At 55.6% G+C, this 18,799-nt stretch overlaps 1 protein-coding gene across 2 annotated transcripts in view; it reads right to left on the bottom strand.

The window, feature by feature from the left end:
• The window catches only part of NPEPL1 (aminopeptidase like 1), a 26,069-nt gene that overhangs the window by 4,183 nt on the left and 3,087 nt on the right, over positions 1 to 18,799 (bottom strand). For both annotated transcript variants that reach the window (XM_021677799.2, XM_044918791.1), the window contains 6 exons: positions 18,086 to 18,271; positions 17,475 to 17,645; positions 13,580 to 13,669; positions 13,041 to 13,122; positions 11,175 to 11,317; positions 5,445 to 5,522 (listed from right to left, as the gene is read on the bottom strand). In XM_021677799.2, coding sequence (XP_021533474.1) covers positions 5,445 to 5,522; positions 11,175 to 11,317; positions 13,041 to 13,122; positions 13,580 to 13,669; positions 17,475 to 17,645; positions 18,086 to 18,271 — 750 coding nt within the window. The remainder of the gene's footprint in view (positions 1 to 5,444; positions 5,523 to 11,174; positions 11,318 to 13,040; positions 13,123 to 13,579; positions 13,670 to 17,474; positions 17,646 to 18,085; positions 18,272 to 18,799) is intronic.

Raw genomic sequence — 18,799 nt, 5'->3', positions numbered from 1 at the left:
CTTGCCTGGGTGGCAGTGGTGGGGGGGAGTGGCGGTCCCACACCCGTCCCTGCGCATCCTCTCCTCCCGGACCCGAGCCCTTAACCAGGACGCGTCTCCTCTGGGCACGGGGCATGCCAGGCCCCTTCCCGCCGCCTCCAGGCTCTCACACGCAGCTGTCAGGTGTGGCCTTATCTCTGCAACAGGTGAGTCTTCCACCACAGGTGCAGAGCCCCCAGGGAAGGTAAACACGGGCCTGCTGCACGGGCTGGGCCGTGGCCCCGGGCTGGGACGGCTTTGAGCCTGAGCCTGACACCCAGCGCCCGGGAAAGCCCCCCCTCGCTTCCCGGGGAACATGACACCAGGCAGCCCGTCAGCTCGAAGACCCCTCCAAGAGTGGCTGGGATTAAATGAATTGTGACAACATGTGGCCTTGAAACAACAGGGTGGCCCCAGGGGCTCTGAAGCTAGAGAGGCAGGTGGACCTCGCCAGGGAAGGCGGGGAGCCCCGACGTCTTCCCAGAGAGAGCCATGTCGGGTCTGGGCCCGGAGGCGAGAGGAGTTTGCAGAGCACGTGCAAGCATTATGTTGTGGCAGGATAGCGGGGGCGGTGAGGAGAGACCACGGTCCCCAACCTGACCCTGTCAGATGCCCACCCCCCGATTTTGGATTCAGGTCTGGGGTGCTGCTGATTCTGGTGTGGGGTCCCCCTTGGGAAGGCCGGCTTAGAGGGTGCTGCGAGCCTTGGGCAGGTGGTTCTGAGCTCATGTGGCAGGTATTGGGGTGCAGGGGTGAGACACACAGGTCTTGGGATCCCCAGGGGGACTGAAAAGCAGCTGCGGGCGGCCAAGGTTTTAGGTATGTGAGGCTTGGAGGGTCACGGCCGCCCCAGCACCAGGTGCTCCCTGCTCCCAGCAAGCCCAACATCGCATCGCACATCTTCTCCTTTTAAAAACTGTTAGAACGTCTAATTTTGAAAAAATTCCAAACTTAAAGTTTGGCAAAAATGGTACAAACAATCCTTGGATACCCCTGACTGTGACCCCCACGCCCTCCAGTGGCAACACCTGGCATGCCCCGTGTGCTGGTCTGCACTGGGGAGTCATCACTGACTTGGGGATCGGATCTAGTCCGGGCACACGGACTTGGCCGTCACCTCAGTCTCCTCAATCTGGGACTGCTGAGATCCGCCCTCAGTCTTTGGTGACCTCACGCCTCGCTGTCTCCTGGGGCCTGCACTCCCCACCTGTGCTCGGCCGGACGCCCAGAGACCCGCCATGTTCTTCCTGGGACTTTGTCTCAGAGGTGTGATGCCGCGAGGACACAGTGACCCCGCTGGGCAGAGTCCCTCTAAGTCACTCCCGGCCACGCCAGCCATCCTACTCCCACGACATTTCTGCACTTGGGTTCCAGCAGCTCTTGCTCGCTTCTAGAGTGCTGTCTGCCCCGCAGTGACGTGCTGTGTCCATCCCTCCTCTGCAGTGGGCATGGGGAGGTTCTCGGGAGAAACAGTGCTCCTCTCCTCTACTTACTTATTCATTCAACGCTTGGTTCCTACTTATGGGTGTGCAGATTCTTAGTTTACTCTGTGGGTTCTAAGCATCCCCACCATTATTTATTGTGTGGCTCACATCAAGGCCTACAAAAATTGCAGTTACACTCTAGAGAAAGGACCCAAATAAATAAAATCATGAATGAAAGAGGAGAGATCACAACCAACACCGAAGACATACAATTATAACAACATATTATGGGCAACTATGTGCCAACAAATTAGGCAATCTGGAAGAAATGGATGCATTCCTAGAGACATATAAACTACCAAAACTGAACCAGGAAGAAATAGAAAACCTGAACAGACCCATAACCAGCAAGGAAATTGAAGCAGTCATCAAAAATCTCCCAACAAACAAGAGCCAGGGCCAGATGGCTTCCCAGGGGAATTCTATCAAACATTTAAAGAAGAATTAATATCTATTCTTCTGAAGTGGTTTCAAAGAATAGAAATGGAAGGAAAACTTCCAAACTCTTTCTATGAAGCCAGTATTACCTTGATCCCAAAACCAGATAAAAACCCCACCAAAAAGGAGAATTACAGACCAATATCCCTGATGAACATGGATGCCAAAATTCTCACCAAATACTAGCCAATAGGATCCAACAGCACATTAAAAGGATTATTCACCACCACCAAGTGGGATTTATCCCTGGGCTGCAAGGTTGGTTCAACATCCGCAAATCAATCAATGTGATACACCACAATAATAAAAGAAAGAACAAGAACCATATGATCCTCTCAATAGATGCAGAAAAAGCATTTGACAAAGTACAGCATCCTTTCTTGATTAAAACTCTTCACAGTGTACAGATAGAGGGAATATGCCTCAAAAGCCATATATGAAAAGCCCATAGCAAATATCATTCTCAACGGGGGAAAAACTGAGAGCTTTTCCCCTAAGGTCAGGAACGCGGCAGGGATGCCCACTCTCACCACTGCTATTCAACATAGTACTAGAAGTCCTAGCCACAGCAATCAGACAACAAAAAGAAATAAAAGGCATCCAAACTGCCAAAGAAGAAGTCAAACTCTCACTCTTGGCAGATGACATAATACTCCATGTGGAAAACCCAAAAGATTCCACCATAAAATTGCTAGAAGTCATACAGGAATTCAGCAAAGTGGCAGGAGATAAAATCAATGCACAGAAATCAGTTGCATTTCTATACACTAACAATGAGACAGAAGAAAGAGAAATTAAGGAGTCGATCCCATTTACAACTGTACCCAAAACCATAAGATACCTAGGAATAAACCTAACCAAAGAGGTAAAGGATCTATACTCTGAAAACTATTGAACACTCGTGAAAGAAATTGAGGAAGACACAAAGAAATGGAAAAACATTCCATGCTCATGGATTGGAAGAACAAATATTGTTAAAATACCTATGCTACCCACAGCAGTCTACACATTCAATACAATCCCTATCAAAATACCATCCACTTTTTTCAAAGAAATGGAACAAATAATCCTAAAATTTGTATGGAACCAGAAAAGACCCCGCATAGCCAGAGGAATGTTGAAAAAGAAAAGCAAAGCTGTCATCATCAAGACAGTATGGTACTGGCCCAAAAACAGACACATAGATCAATGGAACAGAATAGAGAGCCCAGAAATGGACCCTCATCTCTATGGTCAACTAATCTTCAACAAAGCAGGAAAGAATATCCAATGGAAAAAAGGCAGTCTCTTCAACAAATGGTGTTGGGAAAATTGGACAGCCACGTGCAGAAGAATGAAACTGGACCATTTCCTTACACCACACACAAAAATAGACTCTAAATGGTTGAAAGACCTAAATGTGAGACAGGAGTCCATCAAAATCCTAGAGGAGAACACAGGCAGCAACTTCTTCGACCTCAGCTGCAGCAACTTCTTGCTAGACATGTCTCCAAAGGCAAGGGAAGCAAGGGCAAAAATGAACTATTGGGACTTCATCAAGATAAAAAGCTTTTGCAAAGCAAAGGAAACAGCCAACAAAACCAAAAGACAACCAACAGAATGGGAGAAGATATTTGCAAATGTCTTATCAGATAAAGGGCTAGTATCCAAAATCTATAAAGAACTTATCAAGCTCAACACCCAAAGAACAAAGAATCCAATCAAGAAATGGGCAGAAGACATGAACAGACATTTCTGTAGGGAAGATATATAAATGGCCAACAGACCCATGAAAAAGTGCTCAACATTGCTCAGCATCAGGGAAATACAAATCAAAACCACAATGAGATACCACCTCATACCAGTCAGAATGGCTAAAATTAACAAGTCAGGAAATAACAGATGTTGGCAGGGATGCGGAGAAAGGGGAACCCTCCTACACTGTTGGTGGGAATGCAAGCTGGTGTAGCCACTCTGGAAAACAGTATGGAGGTTCCTCAAAAAGTTGAAAATAGAGCTACCATACGATCCAGCAATTGCACTACTGGGTATTTACCCCAAAGATACAAGTGTAGTGATCCGAAGGGGCACCTGCACCCCAATGTTCACAGCAGCAATGTCCACAATAGCCAAACTATGGAAAGAGCCCAGATGTCCATCGACAGATGAATGGATAAAGAAGATGTGGTGTAGGGATGCCTGGGTGGCTCAGTTGTTAAGTGTCTGCCTTCGGCTCAGGTCATGATCCCAGGGTCCTGGGATCGAGCCCCGCATCGGGCTCCCTGCTCCACGGGGGGCCTGCTTCTCCCTCTGCCACTCCCCCTGCTTGTGTTCCCTCTCTCGCTGTGTCTCTCTCTGTCAAATAGATAAATAAAATATTTAAAAATAAAAAGATATGGTGTATACACACACACACACACACACACACGCCCAATGGAATATTACTCAGCCATCAAAAAATGAAATCTTGCCATTTGTAACAACGTGGATGGAACTTAGAGGGTATTATGCTAAGCAAAATAAGTCAATCAGAGAAAGACAATTATCATAGGATCTCACTATTATGTGGAATTTAAGAAAACAGAGGATCATAGGGGAATGGAGGGAAAAATAAAGTAAGATGAAGTCAGAGAGGGAGACAAATCATAAGAGACTCTTAACTCTAGGAAACAAACTGAGAGTTGCTGGAGGAGAGGGGTGGGGGGGATGGGGTAACTGGGTGATGGGCATTAAGGAGGGCACGTGATATAATGAGCACTGGGTGTTATGTAAGACTGACACATCACTGAACTCTATCTCTGAAACCAATAATACATTATATGTTAATTAATTGAATTAAAAACAAAAAGGAGTGCAGCCTCTAGGCCGTGGCCCTTGATGGGGGACGGGGGCCCTCAGCACCCTGCTGCAGCACCCTTGGAGGTGGAGGGGGGCGGGGGTCCGGACAGTCCTCTCCCCGGACAGGCGAGATGCAGAGAAAGGAGAACGCTCCTACACTGTTGGTGGGAAGGCAAGCTGGTGCAGCCTGTATGGAGGTTCCTCAAAAAGTTGAAAATAGAGCTGCCCTACAACCCAGCAACTGCACCCCCAGGAGAGGTGACACTCAGGAGAGGTGACACCCCCAGGAGAGGTGACACCCTCTGGAGAGGTGACACTCAGGAGAGGTGACACCCCCAGGAGAAGTGACACTCAGGAGAGGTGACACCCCCAGGAGAGGTGACACCCCCAGGAGAGGTGACACCCCCAGGAGAAGTGACACCCCCAGGAGAGGTGACAATCAGGAGAAGTGACACCCCCAGGAGAGGTGACACCCCAGGAGAGGTGACACTCAGGTGGAGCAGCCCCGGCGGAAGGCAGGGAGCTCTGGGAGCCCAGGGGTGTCCAGCATGGCAGTGCAGAGGAGGGAGAGAGACACGGAGCTGTGGGGACTCAGGAGCACCGTGTGGGACCTGGGGGAGAGGGAGGGGCAGCTCATACCGGGGAGCCCTCCATCCCGAGGACTGCAGAGGGCGGGGCCACACTCACCTGCTTGATGGCAGCTCTGAAGGCCCCCAGCACAGCCGCGGCACCCCCACAGTCCCTCTTCATCCCGGGCATGGTGGTCTGGAGGGGGCACAGAGGGGGCACTAAAAGTGAGCGTGAGTGGATGTCGGCCCCACCGGCAACAGTGCCCCACCCCTGCCCGGCACACAAGGGCCCCAGAACAGCTCCCCCAGACCTGCGCGACCCGCTGCTGGGTCCCCAGAGCACACACAGAACCCACGAAACTCCCACTTGTCGAGTGGCTGGTCTCCAGAAGCAATGGGACGGAACGGCGAAGGTGATGGGCGCTTTCCGCTGGGGCAGAGCTTTGGGGGCTCCTGATACACCAGAGGTGGGAGGGGAAGGGGACCCCGGGAGCTGCCCAAAGTTGCCACGCGGGCTGTGGCCTTGCTCCTCCCCTCCGTGGTGTCAGCCTTCCTATTTTCCTGGTTCCCATTCCTCAGCCCTCAGCCGACAAGTACAATCAGACCCTCACCCTGAGATGGCCCCCAAAGAAACCCCCCATCCCTGAGCTCTCTGGACACCTCAGCTGCTCACCCGCACCCACCTCTCCCAGGAGCCCGCTCCCTGGGGCCACCTGCTCTGCTGGGTCAGCAGTACCACTGCCAAGCAGCCCGGCTCCCGGGGGCCCTATGATTCCCGCTCAACATGGGGGGCACACGGGAGCGGCCTCTCCTGGCTTCCGGAGCTCTCTGATCCCCACTTGCTGGCAGAGGGCTGTGCCCGCGTGTGATGCACGTGGTGCCCGGCCGGCGTGCACCCTGCAGAGGGCCCCGAGGTGGCTGCACCCTGCAGAGGGACAGGGCCTTGTTCTGGTTCCCACGACGGCCCCCTCCCACACCCCCTGCTCCCTTTGCTAGCCCTCCCACTTCTACTCGTCTCCTGCAGGCCCGGTCCCAGGAAGAGCCCCAGAGCTTTACGTCAGGCCTGCCCCCCTTCACACTGCCCTCCTTCACACTGCCCTGAGGTCTGGCCTCCCAGCCAGCACCCCTGCACCCCAGTCCCAGGGGGGCTTGCAGTAGCCACGCAGCAGGTTAAAACCAGGCACCATGTGCCTTCCCCCTCATGCCGCGTCCTCCCCCAGGACCGTCCATCTTCCTCTGTGCACCAGCCTCCCTTGCTCCTGCCACCACCCAGACCACCTTTCTGCAGCAGACCACCCTGCCCAGGTCACCGCCTGGCCTCGGCGACACTTTCGGCCTCAGCTCTGCTCCTTGACGTCACTGTCTCAAACAATCCGCTCAGGTTCATGTGAACTCTTCCCCAATGTCACCGTCACGTCCCTGATCCCACCCCACCGCCCGCTCTGTCGGCGTCTAATGAGGGCCGTGAGCGGCGGAGGCTCCCTCCTGCCGTAGAAGGAGCTGTGATTTTCTACAAACGGGTTGAGAGTGGTTACACATTTTTACATTTTATAGGTTCCCAGCTCTAATTGACAAGTTCATACTTTAAATTAACAACAGGTCATCAGACGCAGGATTTGGGTTTGAAACGGTCGGAGTGATTTTTTCGAACCCCTATTGGATTACACAAGCCTCGAGTTTTAATGGAAAGTATTTTTAGACATAAACCGAGCTGCTTTTACAATTAAATTGAGTGAAAATGACCCAGCTAGCACTATTGAAAATAAGCTGTCTCTTTGACCTAATCGGTGAGAAAGCACAGGATTGTTTAAATGGGAAAACGGGGCCTCAGATCTGGAATCAAACCACTGGCAAAACGGCCCATGCAGAATAGCTCAAGATGGTCACTGAAATTGTGTCTCCCTGTCACCGGGGCGGCTTCCCAACCGCAGACCGAACAAACGCCAAACTGCAAGTGTAACTCAATGGACTGTGTGAGCTTTGCAGATTCCCCACACGTTGCTCCTATTTTTCTGAAAGAGGCGATTTCCGAAACCCCCGTTTCACGGGGTTGACACTCGTGCAATGCAGCAGAGCGGTGGCGCGTCCAGCCACGGCAGGGACGGTCCCCAGACTCACCTCCGCCCTCCGGGAAAATAAAGCGCAGCCAACTCCACTTGAGTCTCCTTGCTGAAGGAGTAGAATGATGGATTTTTCAAAAGCTCAACTGCTGAGCACAGCTGTTTGCAAGATTCCCTGTGATGGAACAGAAGGTGCGTGCACCGAGCACCCCCACTGTCCCCAGGCCGGGCGGTCAGAGCAGAAGCCACGGACGGTCTCCCGGGGCTCAGCTCAGCTGGGCTCTGTGCTCCAGAACACCATTTTAATTCAAAGAACAACTGACACATGACGGGTTATTCGGACTCAGGTGTCCAGCAGAAGCGAACCTCTCACGTCCAGGGGAACAGCTGACCATAGTTGGTGCCAGTGGGAAAATTTGAGCTTTCAAACAAACAAACAAAAAAAAAAATCGCAATTTTGGAAAACCTGTATCTTCTGTCTCCATGACGGCTTTCTAATACTCAGCGATTTTTTTTTTTTGAAGATTTTATTTATTTATTTGACAGAGAGAGACACAGTGAGAGAGGGAACACAAGCAGGGGGAGTGGGAGAGGGAGAAGCAGGCTTCCCGCGGAGCAGGGAACCCAATGCAGGGCTCGGTCCCAGGACCCTGAGATCATGACCTGAGTCGAAGGCAGACGCTTAATGACTGAGCCACCCAGGTGCCCCATACTCAGCGATTTTTAAAACGAGACAGATGGTGGTACCAAGTGTGACTTTTAAAAACATCCTGTGTTGGGCCAGAATTTGGAGGGTCTGTGTAACTCCGTGAATGATGTCTTCTGGATGACCCATGCATGATATTACAAAATCACGCTTTCACAGTTCAAGGTAGACCGTAGATATTAAGTAACAGGGTGCAAAGACTCACTGACATGGTTTCTGATCCCACACCAATCCCTCACCTTTCCGAGACTCCCACTTGTCAAGTTTTGGTGTAATAGCAAAGAAGAATGTCCTTAGTTATTTGTAAAGGGCACTAAACTATTTCTCCCTTTTCCAACTACAAAGTAAGTGAGGCCCGATTTTCTTTTTATGTTTCAACTCAGACAACGTATCACAAGAGACTCAATGCAGAAGCAGATACACGATCACAGCCATCTTCTATCAAGGCAGATAGGAGAGAGATCAGCAAAATGTAAACCATGCCACTCTTCTCACTCATGTCTTTTCATTTTGGAAAATATAGTTATTTTCATAAGATTATATTATTTACATTAACATGCAATGGATTTATATTGTTATATTAAAAGAAATTACTAAGTATCTTTCCCAGTCTTTATTTCTAGTAGGGTAAATATCTACGTCTGTTAAATATCACTCTGATTAAAAAAAAAAAAAATCCCCTTGGGATCAATACTTGTTAAGAAAGGAAGGGGTCCTGAGACTAACACATTTGAGACCTGCATTCACACTGATCCTGATTTGCCTTTGAAGCCTTTGGAGATGGAGCGGTGACTCCTGCAGGATTGGGTCTGGTGCCCCCAGCAAAAGGACTAATTATCGGGAGCCCCCGCTTCTCACTCTGGCCCTGCAACAAGCCAACATCTGCTCCCAGGAGGAAGGAGCTGGGATTCTACCCGCTCCTACCCTACCCTACCTTGTCCTCCAGGACAAGAGCCAGCCAGCATGGCGGGTGAGAGAGAGGGCTGGCCAGTACCAGATGCAACCAGAGGGGCGCACTGGCTGTGGAGAGTCTGCAAACAGTAAGTAATCAACTCAAAGTCCGCCGTCCTGCCGTCATCAGTGGGAAAATGGTTCTCCCAAAAAATCTGTCGAAGTGAGTTCTATCATACAGATAAAAGGTTCAAACCCACCTATTCTAGCTACTTATCCTTTGCCAGGTACAGGGCTGGCTGGATAGGCAGCAGCGTGCCCTCCAGCGGACAGCGAGGCGGGGCCGGCGTCTGTGACTCCCCACGGTCCTGCCTCCACAGTGGACTCGGAGCAAACCCACGGGTACAGGGAGCCTGGGCCTCCCGGCCTCCCTCAGTCTATGTGAGCCACTGGGCTTGTGTTTAACACGATTTTACTCCATGGACCTGTGAAGGCCGCTAGAATCAGTTTCAAAGAACTGCAGACATGGACAGTATCGCGATTTCTGGAGTTTCTTGGGAAATGGGGTTTGGGGCAGTCTCTGCCAAGTGATCCTTATGTGAAAGACTCTTCCTGGGTATCGGTGTACAGATTGTTTCATGCGACAGAAACTCTTCCTAATTCAAATTAACAGTGTTTTGGGATCAACCATGAGTGCCGATGGACTGACCAATCTCGGACCCTGGTAAGTGTAGAGATGTGCAAAATTTTGATAAAGTCATTGGCAAATCTACAGAAGTGAAGGCCTCCAAACAGACACTGTAGTGCTAACGCTCCTTTTACCACAACAGACCAATAGGGAGGCATTAAGTTCTTTCTATCCAAAAAATCACATTAATGTAATTTAAAAGTATTGATCTATTGCTGTTTTATGTGTGCTGTAATATTTATATATTTATTTACTTACTTATTTAAAGATTCTATTTTTAAGTCATCCCTGCACCCCACATGGGGCTCGAACTCACGACCCCGAGATCAAGAGTCGCATGCTCCACCGACTGAGCCGGTCAGGCGGCCCTGTAATACTTATTTTCATTTTTTTACTGGTGTGATAATACGTATGGCTCCATCCACGGGGCAGTGCTTCTTGGCTCCGGCGGGATGCCTCCAGGTGGAGATGGAGGGTCTGTACTGCCGGATCTCCTCAGTTTACAAAAGGTCAGATAGCCGGTGTTCTGCAAGAATTTCTCCTGTTTTTTAAATGTTGGTAACTAATTCAAATTATAGACCAGCCCTTGGGCCAACAGGACGTATCTGTGAGCCACACTGGCTGCCAGCTCTCGAGCTCGGCTCTCTCTTCTAGAGCCTTCTCTCTGGGAAGGTGGCTCTCTTCTTCCTGGTCTCCTGGGGCACAGATTTCACACGCCTGCTCCTTCCCAGGCCTTCCGAGTCCTGGCACCGTAGAGCCCAGCCCAGGCCCGGTGCCCAGTGGTTGCTCAACCCAAGTGTGGGACATGAGCAGATGAAGATGTGGCCCTCCTCCTCCTCCTGGGGCCATCTCGGCTCCCAGCGTGCAGCAGGCCCGAACGTGCTGGGCGTGGAGGAGGGCAGGCAGCTCAGTGGCCGAGAGATGCGACCACGACTGGCGCCCTTAGGTGCCCGGCCTCCTGAGACGACCCTACTTAAAGGCCACCCATAGGAGAGACTTCTGCCGCCGGGCCTCACAGGAACACCGGCGGGCGGCTTGCTCGTGGGGCCAAACCCCTCTGGCCTTCACCGGGGCGCCTGTTCTCCGAGTGGGCTCATGCAGATCGCACTAAGCATTCTGTCCGTGGAAAACTTGCTGGTCGTGGGGACCATGGGCACCACCCCACGCCCTTTTCTTCAGACAGAACCACCGAGTCCTTGAACCTTGCCTTCTTGGGCTCGTTTTCCAGCCTTTTAATCATTTCTGTGGCTTTTCTCTGGATCTTGTCCAGACTTTTTGTTTCCAGACCCCTGTCTGGAGTGTGGACATGAAACTGTCTCCCCCTCAGAAAAGGAATCAGCCCTGCCGACTCCTCCCGAACCTGGCTCCCCAGAGGCACGCCCCAATGCCAAGGTCCCAGAAGCCTTGCTCACTGTCTTCCTCCAGTGCCTCTGAGAGCTGATGAGGCCCCCGAGAGCCCTCCCCACCCTGGGACCCGCCCAAGCACTGGCCCCAGCACCTCACCTTCCCTTTGATGCTGAGACCCCCGGTGTCATAGACGATCCCTTTGCCCACCCATGCAATGGTTTGCGTGGCTCCTTCTGGGGTGTGGCTGAGGACGGCCAGCGCCGGGGGGTGGAGGGCAGCCTTGCCAACACCATAGATTCCTACAGAAAGCACAGGGAGAGGGTCAGTTGGGCTCAGGCTGAACTGCGCAGAGAACTCCCAGCAGCCCCCCAGAAACAACAGCTCTCCCCCGGAAATACCCACTGGCGTGTGAATATTTCTCCTGGAGAGTGTGCAGTCCAAGCCCGAGCTCCCTGCCCCCTGTCCTGCCCCCTGGCCAGCATGGGATGGGGGAAGGCAAATTAGTTCCAATGCTCTGGGACTGCAAACGAATTCCGTGCGAAGTATCGTTAGGCAAGAAAACCCGCTGAGAAAAAAACAAAACAAAACTGTATCATTCCCAGAAAGAAATGAACAGGGTTGCAGAATGAAATGATTTTTGGATAATGCTTCAGGGCCACTCCAGCCCACGCTCGTTCGCCCCTCCCTGAGCCCTCTGTGCACTCGGCGCCGCACCACCCTTTCCGAGCCCGCTCCCACCACTGCCTTGCCCTGGGGTGTACGTGCCCTGTCTCCTCAAGAAAGCCTCTTGTGGGCAGAGACCAGGCCTCAAGGCCCCCGGCAACTGAACTGAATGAGAGCCAATAATGGCTGCCTGACAAACTCCCATGTATCCTGCAAAACCCGCCGTAAATACCATCTCCTCTGTGAAGATTTCCCTGACCTTTGCAGTCTCTGCCTCCACTTGTCGCTGGTGTTCTTGTCCAGACTTTTTGTTTGGACAGAACACAAGAATGTGTTCTGTGGTAGGCACCTCTAGGATAGCCCCCTCCGATCCCTGCCTCTGGGATCCCCTCTCTCTCAGTGTGGCTGGAACCTTGCGTCTTGCTTCTGGATACAGCAGGAGTGATGAGATACCACTTCCAAGAATATGTTGCAAAAAAAGACCTTGCCTCCTTCTTGCTTGCTCACTCTTCCTCGCCCAGAAACCTTGCTCTGAGGGAGGCAGCTGCTACTCGTGAGCTGCTCAAGGAGAGGCCCGGATGACAAGGAACAGCCAGCAAGGCCCCAAGGCCTGGTGACAACACTGTGAGTGAGCCTGGCTGGGACCACATCACCGGCCCCGGTTGAGACTTCAGATGACTGCTGATCTAATCAACATGCTGGTCTCCACGTGGCAGGGACCCTGGGCCCAGGATCCAGCCCAGCCATGCCTGATTCCCCGCCCATAGAACTATATGTTGCCTTCAGTTGCTTCCTTCTGGGGTAATTTGTTTGGCAGCCATTGATAAGGAGTGCGGTGACCCTCCCCCAGCCAGACTGAAAGTGCCTACACTTGTCACCATATCTCCAGCGCCTGGGGGCCAGGGAGGATGGGTCTGGTCATCAGGAAAGGCCCTCTGAGGAGGTAGATTCGACCCAGGATGTTCAGGGTCTGATGGCCCCTCTGTGAGAGTATCTTGGAGAAGGACTCCAGAGAAAGAGAGCCATAATGATGAGGCCCTGATGTGAACGTGGGCTTGTGTGCTCAAGGAGCAGAAAGGTCCTGCTGAATTGGCCCAGGCAGCCAGGACAGCAGCCCTTGCGGACAGGGAGTGGGCTGGGGAAGGACTTGGACGCTGCAGCTTCCAGAGTCTGAATCAGCGCCTCCTTTCTCCCCCAGAGATGGTCCGCTTCCCAAGGTCTGGCCTTGGGGTTGGACAAAGGCTGGCTCCTTTCAAGGGAAGCTTGAGGCATCGCAGTGCGTGACCCACAGCCACCCTGCCACCCCCAGCACCCAGGACCAGCCTGAGGCCACGGCCCGTAAGGCCCAACCCTACCCACCTCCAAAGCCTCTCGTCTTTAGCTCCTCATCTCGGATGATCGTTGGGGTGATCCCCAGATCTTTTCCAACTTTCTTAATCTCCTGGACACGTTCATGGAAAAAACAACACAAAGACACGTGAAGATGGCTTAAGTCAAGGCGAGGCCGAGGCTCGGGACCAGGGATGAACCAACGCCCGTGTGGCGGAGAGGAGCAGGCTCAGAAGCCAGGGCCTCAACTCTCTCGGCTTGGAGCACAATTAAATCCAGGACAGAAGGTTCACCCTCTAAACTACAGTAGATCATGGCTGTGGTCCTGCAGAAAGGCCTTGAGGAGGAGGCTCTGTCCTCCCTCCCCCCTCCACCGAGGCCTGGGGGCCCCTCGAAGCTGGGTGGACAGCAAGACTCTGTCCGCGGCAGCCCCAGGTGCCCCCAGGTAGGGTGCCAAGGCTGTAGGCACTGTCCCCCTCCAGCCCTGGGTATCCCCTGACTTCCTTGGGGTCTATCAACGTCTCGCCCACCCTGGCCCCACCCTGGCATGACTCCCTGGGGCCACGAACCTCAAGGAAGGTGTCTGTGTTCATCTCGTTGCAGGGAGTGTCCACGATACGGGCAGCCAGCCGCACGCCTTCCGTGGCGTTTGCTAAGCACTGGGGAAAGAAACCAGAGGCTGTCACTGGGGACCTAGGACCAGGTAGGAAGGGCTGTCCCTCCCTGTCCGTTGCCCCAGGGACCAAAGGCATCAGTAGCACATGCCACCCGGGGGAGGTTTCGGGGCTGCTGACAGGGTGTCGAGGGGCAGGTCCGGGGGAAACAAGACTCACAGTGTCTGCTGCTGTCTTCCCGGTGCCTGTGACCCACCCTGCTGTCCACAGAAAGTTCCACACGACTCTGCACCTCGCCTCCAGGTTACACGAGAATCCTTCAGCCTGGCACCCCCACCTGGTGTCAGTGGGGCCCACCTCCCTTTCCAGGCCTCATCTGCTGCTTACTCCCCTCATCCTGGCGGCAGGCGGTCCTGTGCCCGGCCCTGAACGCACGCTGGGCATTCCTGTCCTCTCTTGGGGGAAGTGTTGTCCTTTGCTAGGGGCTGAATGTCTGCATCGCCCCTAAACTCATATGTTGAAGCCCTACCCCCGCAGTGGTCAGGTTTAGGTGAGATCAGGAGGATGGGGCCCATGATGGGATTAGCGCCCTCACAGGAAGAGGGAGGGAGGGCACGGCCAGAAGACCACCACCTGCAGACCAGGCAGGGAGTCCTCAACCTGCCCTGATCTCAGACGGCCTCCAGAACCCTGAGAGGTACAGGCCTGTTGGTGAAGCCACCCCGTCGGCGGTATTTTCTTATGGCCGCTGGAGCCGACCGATACACCCTCCCTTCTCCTCTTGTCAAGATCCTGGCCATCCTTTATGGCACTTCTTAAAGGCCGTGCCTTCCAGAAGCTTCTCTGGATCCTCCCAAAGGAGGAGAAGTTCTCTTCGTCCTGCACCCCAGCGCCCGCTGGTCCCCCTTGTGGCGCTCCGGCCGTGAGGGTGGCGTTTTTCTCCCGTGTGACACAGACTCCCTGCCCTTGTGTTCCTGGCACGGCTCTGGGTATGGAGTGCGGAGGGAAGAACGCACAGACCCTGCCTCGTGCGGCTCATATGTTGGCCCAGAGCCCAGAGGGAGCAGGGACCTGACACCATCCCCTGCGTGCTCAAACACAGGAGCCGCCCCAGGCCCCATGCTGGCCTCCCTCCCCGGCCCCACCCCTACTTTCTGCAAAGAACTTCTGTCCCCCTTTTGCTTCAGCGCTGATTCTGGAAGGTCTTTGCCTTCTCGCTCATCTCTGCCTAGCTGCTGCCCACGGCGCCGCCTGCCCCACCCCCATGCCCACCCCCACCCCCGAGCTTCAGACACGGGGCTGGCCGGCCGCCTCTTCCCTGTGTGCTGGGAAGAAGTGATACTGAAAGAGCAAAGCTGTGCAGGTGCAGTAGGGATGCAGAGAGCATCGAGTTTATCATCACCTGCCCAGCACCCCGGCGCCAGGGAGGGCAGGTTCTGGGTCCACTGCGCCAACCCAGCCACCTTCCAGGCCCTGCTGAATGGCTCGGAGAGCTTCTGCCTTCCGGAGGTAATTAAACCCCCAAGCCTCAAAGGCAGGGACACAGGACTTGACAACTCAGATATGAGATGTGACCTTGTGGTCCCCTCCGACTGACAGCGGGCTCTCCTCTGGGAGGCCGAGGGTCCCTGTCTGTGGGCGTCGCAGAGACCATTGCTCATCTCTGACGCAGCCTGTGGTCGCTGTCTGGGAAGTGCGGCAGTGCCCTAAGACTCGTCTCTAAGAAGGCCCGGCGCTCGCCTAGCAGCCCTCCGTGGGCTCAGAGCCCCCGCTGCAGCCTGGCTAGGCGAGAGGGCACACAGCATCTGCGGGGGAACCCGGGGGAGGCTCCCAGTGCCCCTCCGCCACCAAAGAGCCTCGTGACCCTGGGGAAGAGCTTGTGCCTCGTCGTGCCCCAGGGTCGATCATTCATTCGTTCGTTCATTCATTCCACCCATGTTTCTATGAGCACCTACTGTGTGCCAGGCTCCGCACTAGACTCTGGGAATTCAAAGATGTCCAAGGTACTCCAGGCCAGCAGAGAATCACAACACCTCACTCCACTAAACACGACAGGGGAGGAGGGTATGAAAGACCACAGGGACCCGGGGGGGAAGAGGACTTGTGGGGGGGAGTGCTGAGGATGTCTCCATAGTATGGAAAAGGCCACCCAGGGTGCCTGAGGTTCTCATGATCCAAGTGCTCATGATCCAAGACAGACGGGAAAGAGGGCTGACAGACGGCGGCAGTGGTTAAGACCCGGCTCTGCCCCTTGCTGCTGTGGCCCCAGTAAGTCACCTGGCATCTCCGAGCCTCAGTCTGCTCAGCCCGACGGTGGAGAAAACAACGGTCCCACCTCCTAGGGCTGTTGAGAGGACTCAGTAGGCAGTCGCGTCTACGCAAGCTACGAGCAGCCATGGGAAGGGGAAGTGGATGGAGGGCATCTGGAGGCAGCAAGACCAGTGAGGAGGCGGCCACAATGGCCCAGGAGAGCGGTGGGGCGTGGGTGGGGGCTCCGCAAGGCAGTGGCTGGGCAGAGTAGGATGCACTGGATGTGGGGGTCAAGGAGACCCACCAACCCAACCGTCCTCGTCCCACGGTGGGCCCCTGCTGGGACCACAGACCAGGTCCCTGCCCTCCGGAAGCTCCCACCCCAGTGCAGGGCGCAGAAGCTAAGCAGAGATGTGTCACATCAGGTGGTATGGCACTCAGCGCGCAGAGGGCCCGACTTCAAGCGAGGCCATGTCAGCCAGCCAGCTCCCCGTGGAAAGGGACGTGGGCAGACCCGGAGCAGGTAGGACCTGGAGAGGGAAGCTGAGGAGGACAGAAAGTCAGTCCACCATGGCCAGCGGGGAGGGAGGAGAAGGGCTTGGAGGATGTGGGGGGTCCAGGGTGCTGCTCAGGCCGGGAACTCAGAAGGAATGCCCTGCCGCTAGAGGGGAGGGGTGGTCGTCGGTGCCCGTCTGTGGGATGGAGCCCACAGGCGCTCGGAGAACCCAGATGAGAGGAAGTGAGATCCGAATGTGGGAATGCTCTGGAAAGGGGATGTAGAGGCGGCAGGCGGGAGGGGGCGTGGGAAGGAGGCATGGCTCTGGGTGGGGCAGACCCTTCAAGGTGGGGGGGGATGACAAATGGGACGACCAATATTTAAGTCCAGCAGACAGGCTCCTTAAAAAATCCGTGTCAGGATGCGGGGTGGAAACTCGATTTGGGTAGGCTGAGGGGGAAAGGGAGTTAAGAAAGGCCAAACAATTAGACTGTGGTTTTTCAACGTTTGGAAATCAATGGAAGGAAAAAAGGAGCTGTTGCAAGACGATAGAGACAGAAGCATGTCCTCTCCTTCTAGAGCAAAGGATCCAGGGGGAGGAGGCAGCCGGTGAGGGGTGCTGGCCTGGGACAGCAGTGAGGGGTGGGGTAGGAAGGACAGCCTGGGTCTCAGTGGGGGTGGGGAGGGTGAGGTCACGGCCACGGGGTCTGGGACACTCGCCGTGGGGATGGAATCTGCCGGTCGGCCCAGACCAGGACTCCTAAGCTGGAGTCCCTCCCAGCCTTGCTGGCCTCGAAAGGATTATGATCCAAGGAAATAACATATGTAAAAGTGCGCCACAGAGGGAGGGGATTCTCAGGATTAAACAGGAGAGCTCCTGGTGCTGGGTAGGTGCTCAAGAAATACAGGTTGAAAGGCCTGAGTCCTGACCAGGAAGCCCCCCCCCCCCCCCCCCCCCGGGAGGGGGGCCAGCTGCCCGGGTTTGGAAAGGCCTCCGGGCCCCCCGGGGCTGTTGCTGCTGCATCCCACTGCCACCGCCCTCCCCTTCCAGCCGCCCCAGCGCGTGCGGGCCCGGGGACCCCGGGCGAACGTCCGGACACCCACTTGCAGAGTGGACACCTCCACTGGCCCGTTGTCTTGTCCCACCAGGAAAAACTCCACCGTCACCGTCTTCTTGTCTGCACGCCGGGCAGCCCCGGAGCGGTGGGTGAAGAGCGGGAAGGCTCGGGCCAGGGCGCAGGCAGAGGCGAAGGCGTCCGAGCGCTCGCAGACCATCTGCAGCACAGAGAGGCAGAGCCGTGAGCGGGGGCAGACCCGCGGGAGCGACCCCGGGGAGGAGCTACACTCGGGACAGAGGGGCCCCAGCAGAGCCGCCAGGCGGGGGCCTTCAGGGAGCCATCGTCCAGCCCTGGGAGAAAGAAAACATCAGCCACCAGATGCGGACTGCCTCCGAGGCGGGGAAGTAGGACGTGGAGGGGCGCGGGCTCAGGAAATCTGGGTCTGAGGCTCAGATCGACCACCGAACCTGATCTGGGGCAAATGGCCTAGTCTCTCGACCTCAGTTTCCCTGTCTGTAAGCAGGGGCGATGACGTCCTGGGCTGTGGCGGCACGTCCACGTCGGAGGTCCTGCCAGCCCGGGTGCCCTGCCCGCACCGGGGCGGAGCTACCGGGACACCCGCTTCCCACGAGCACGGGGATGGCCGTGGGCACTCACCAGAATGCACCGATGGGTCCCTGGCGGCAGGCAGGTGCGCACCAGGCGGGTGACGAAGTGGGCGGCCGAGGGGCTGTTGTGCCGGCTCACCCTGGAGGGCAGGGCGGCCACGGTGGCATAGTTCAGGTACAGGGGGCAGCTGTCCGTGGGGTTGGGGTTGAGCGTGCTTAGAGCGGCCTGCCAGAGCTGGACGGGAGGGGGAGAGACAAGAGACAGACGCTAGCCATCAAACAGTCCGCATGCCGGCAGCCGGGCCCTGCGCGCGGTGCTTGGGAGGCTGGCTGAACCGGCACTGCGGCAGCTTCCCCGGGGCACCCACGATCCCTAATTAAGATGTGTGGCCTCTCGCTGCAGCTCAGCGTGTGTGTGTCTGCTGGCACGGTTCCACCCTTGTGGGATTAAGCCGTGGGGATTTAAAAGGCCAGGCTGGGCCCGCCGGGCTTCAAACGCCGCGACCCCGCACCGCACCGGGGTGGGCCCCAGCCAGGTGCCACCGGGAGGGCTTCCGGGAGCCGGCGGCCGGCTCTCGGGCAGGGCCGCGGGGCCCCTCGAAGGCAGCGCCTGGGGGCGGCTCCGGGGGGGGGGAACCCCCCCCCCCCGCACCTCCCGGGCTGGCCTCGCGCCCCTGCGGGCGCCGGGCGGGGCCTCCGGGCGGCCGCGCGGGCCCGCTCACCTCCTCGGTGACCCGGGGCTGCAGCTTCCCGCGGACGTGGC

This window comes from Neomonachus schauinslandi, chromosome 10, assembly GCF_002201575.2.
Source record: "Neomonachus schauinslandi chromosome 10, ASM220157v2, whole genome shotgun sequence".
NCBI classification, from domain to species: domain Eukaryota; kingdom Metazoa; phylum Chordata; class Mammalia; order Carnivora; family Phocidae; genus Neomonachus; species Neomonachus schauinslandi.
Note: the sequence above shows the minus strand (reverse complement) of the source record. Positions and strands in the feature narration are given on the sequence as shown.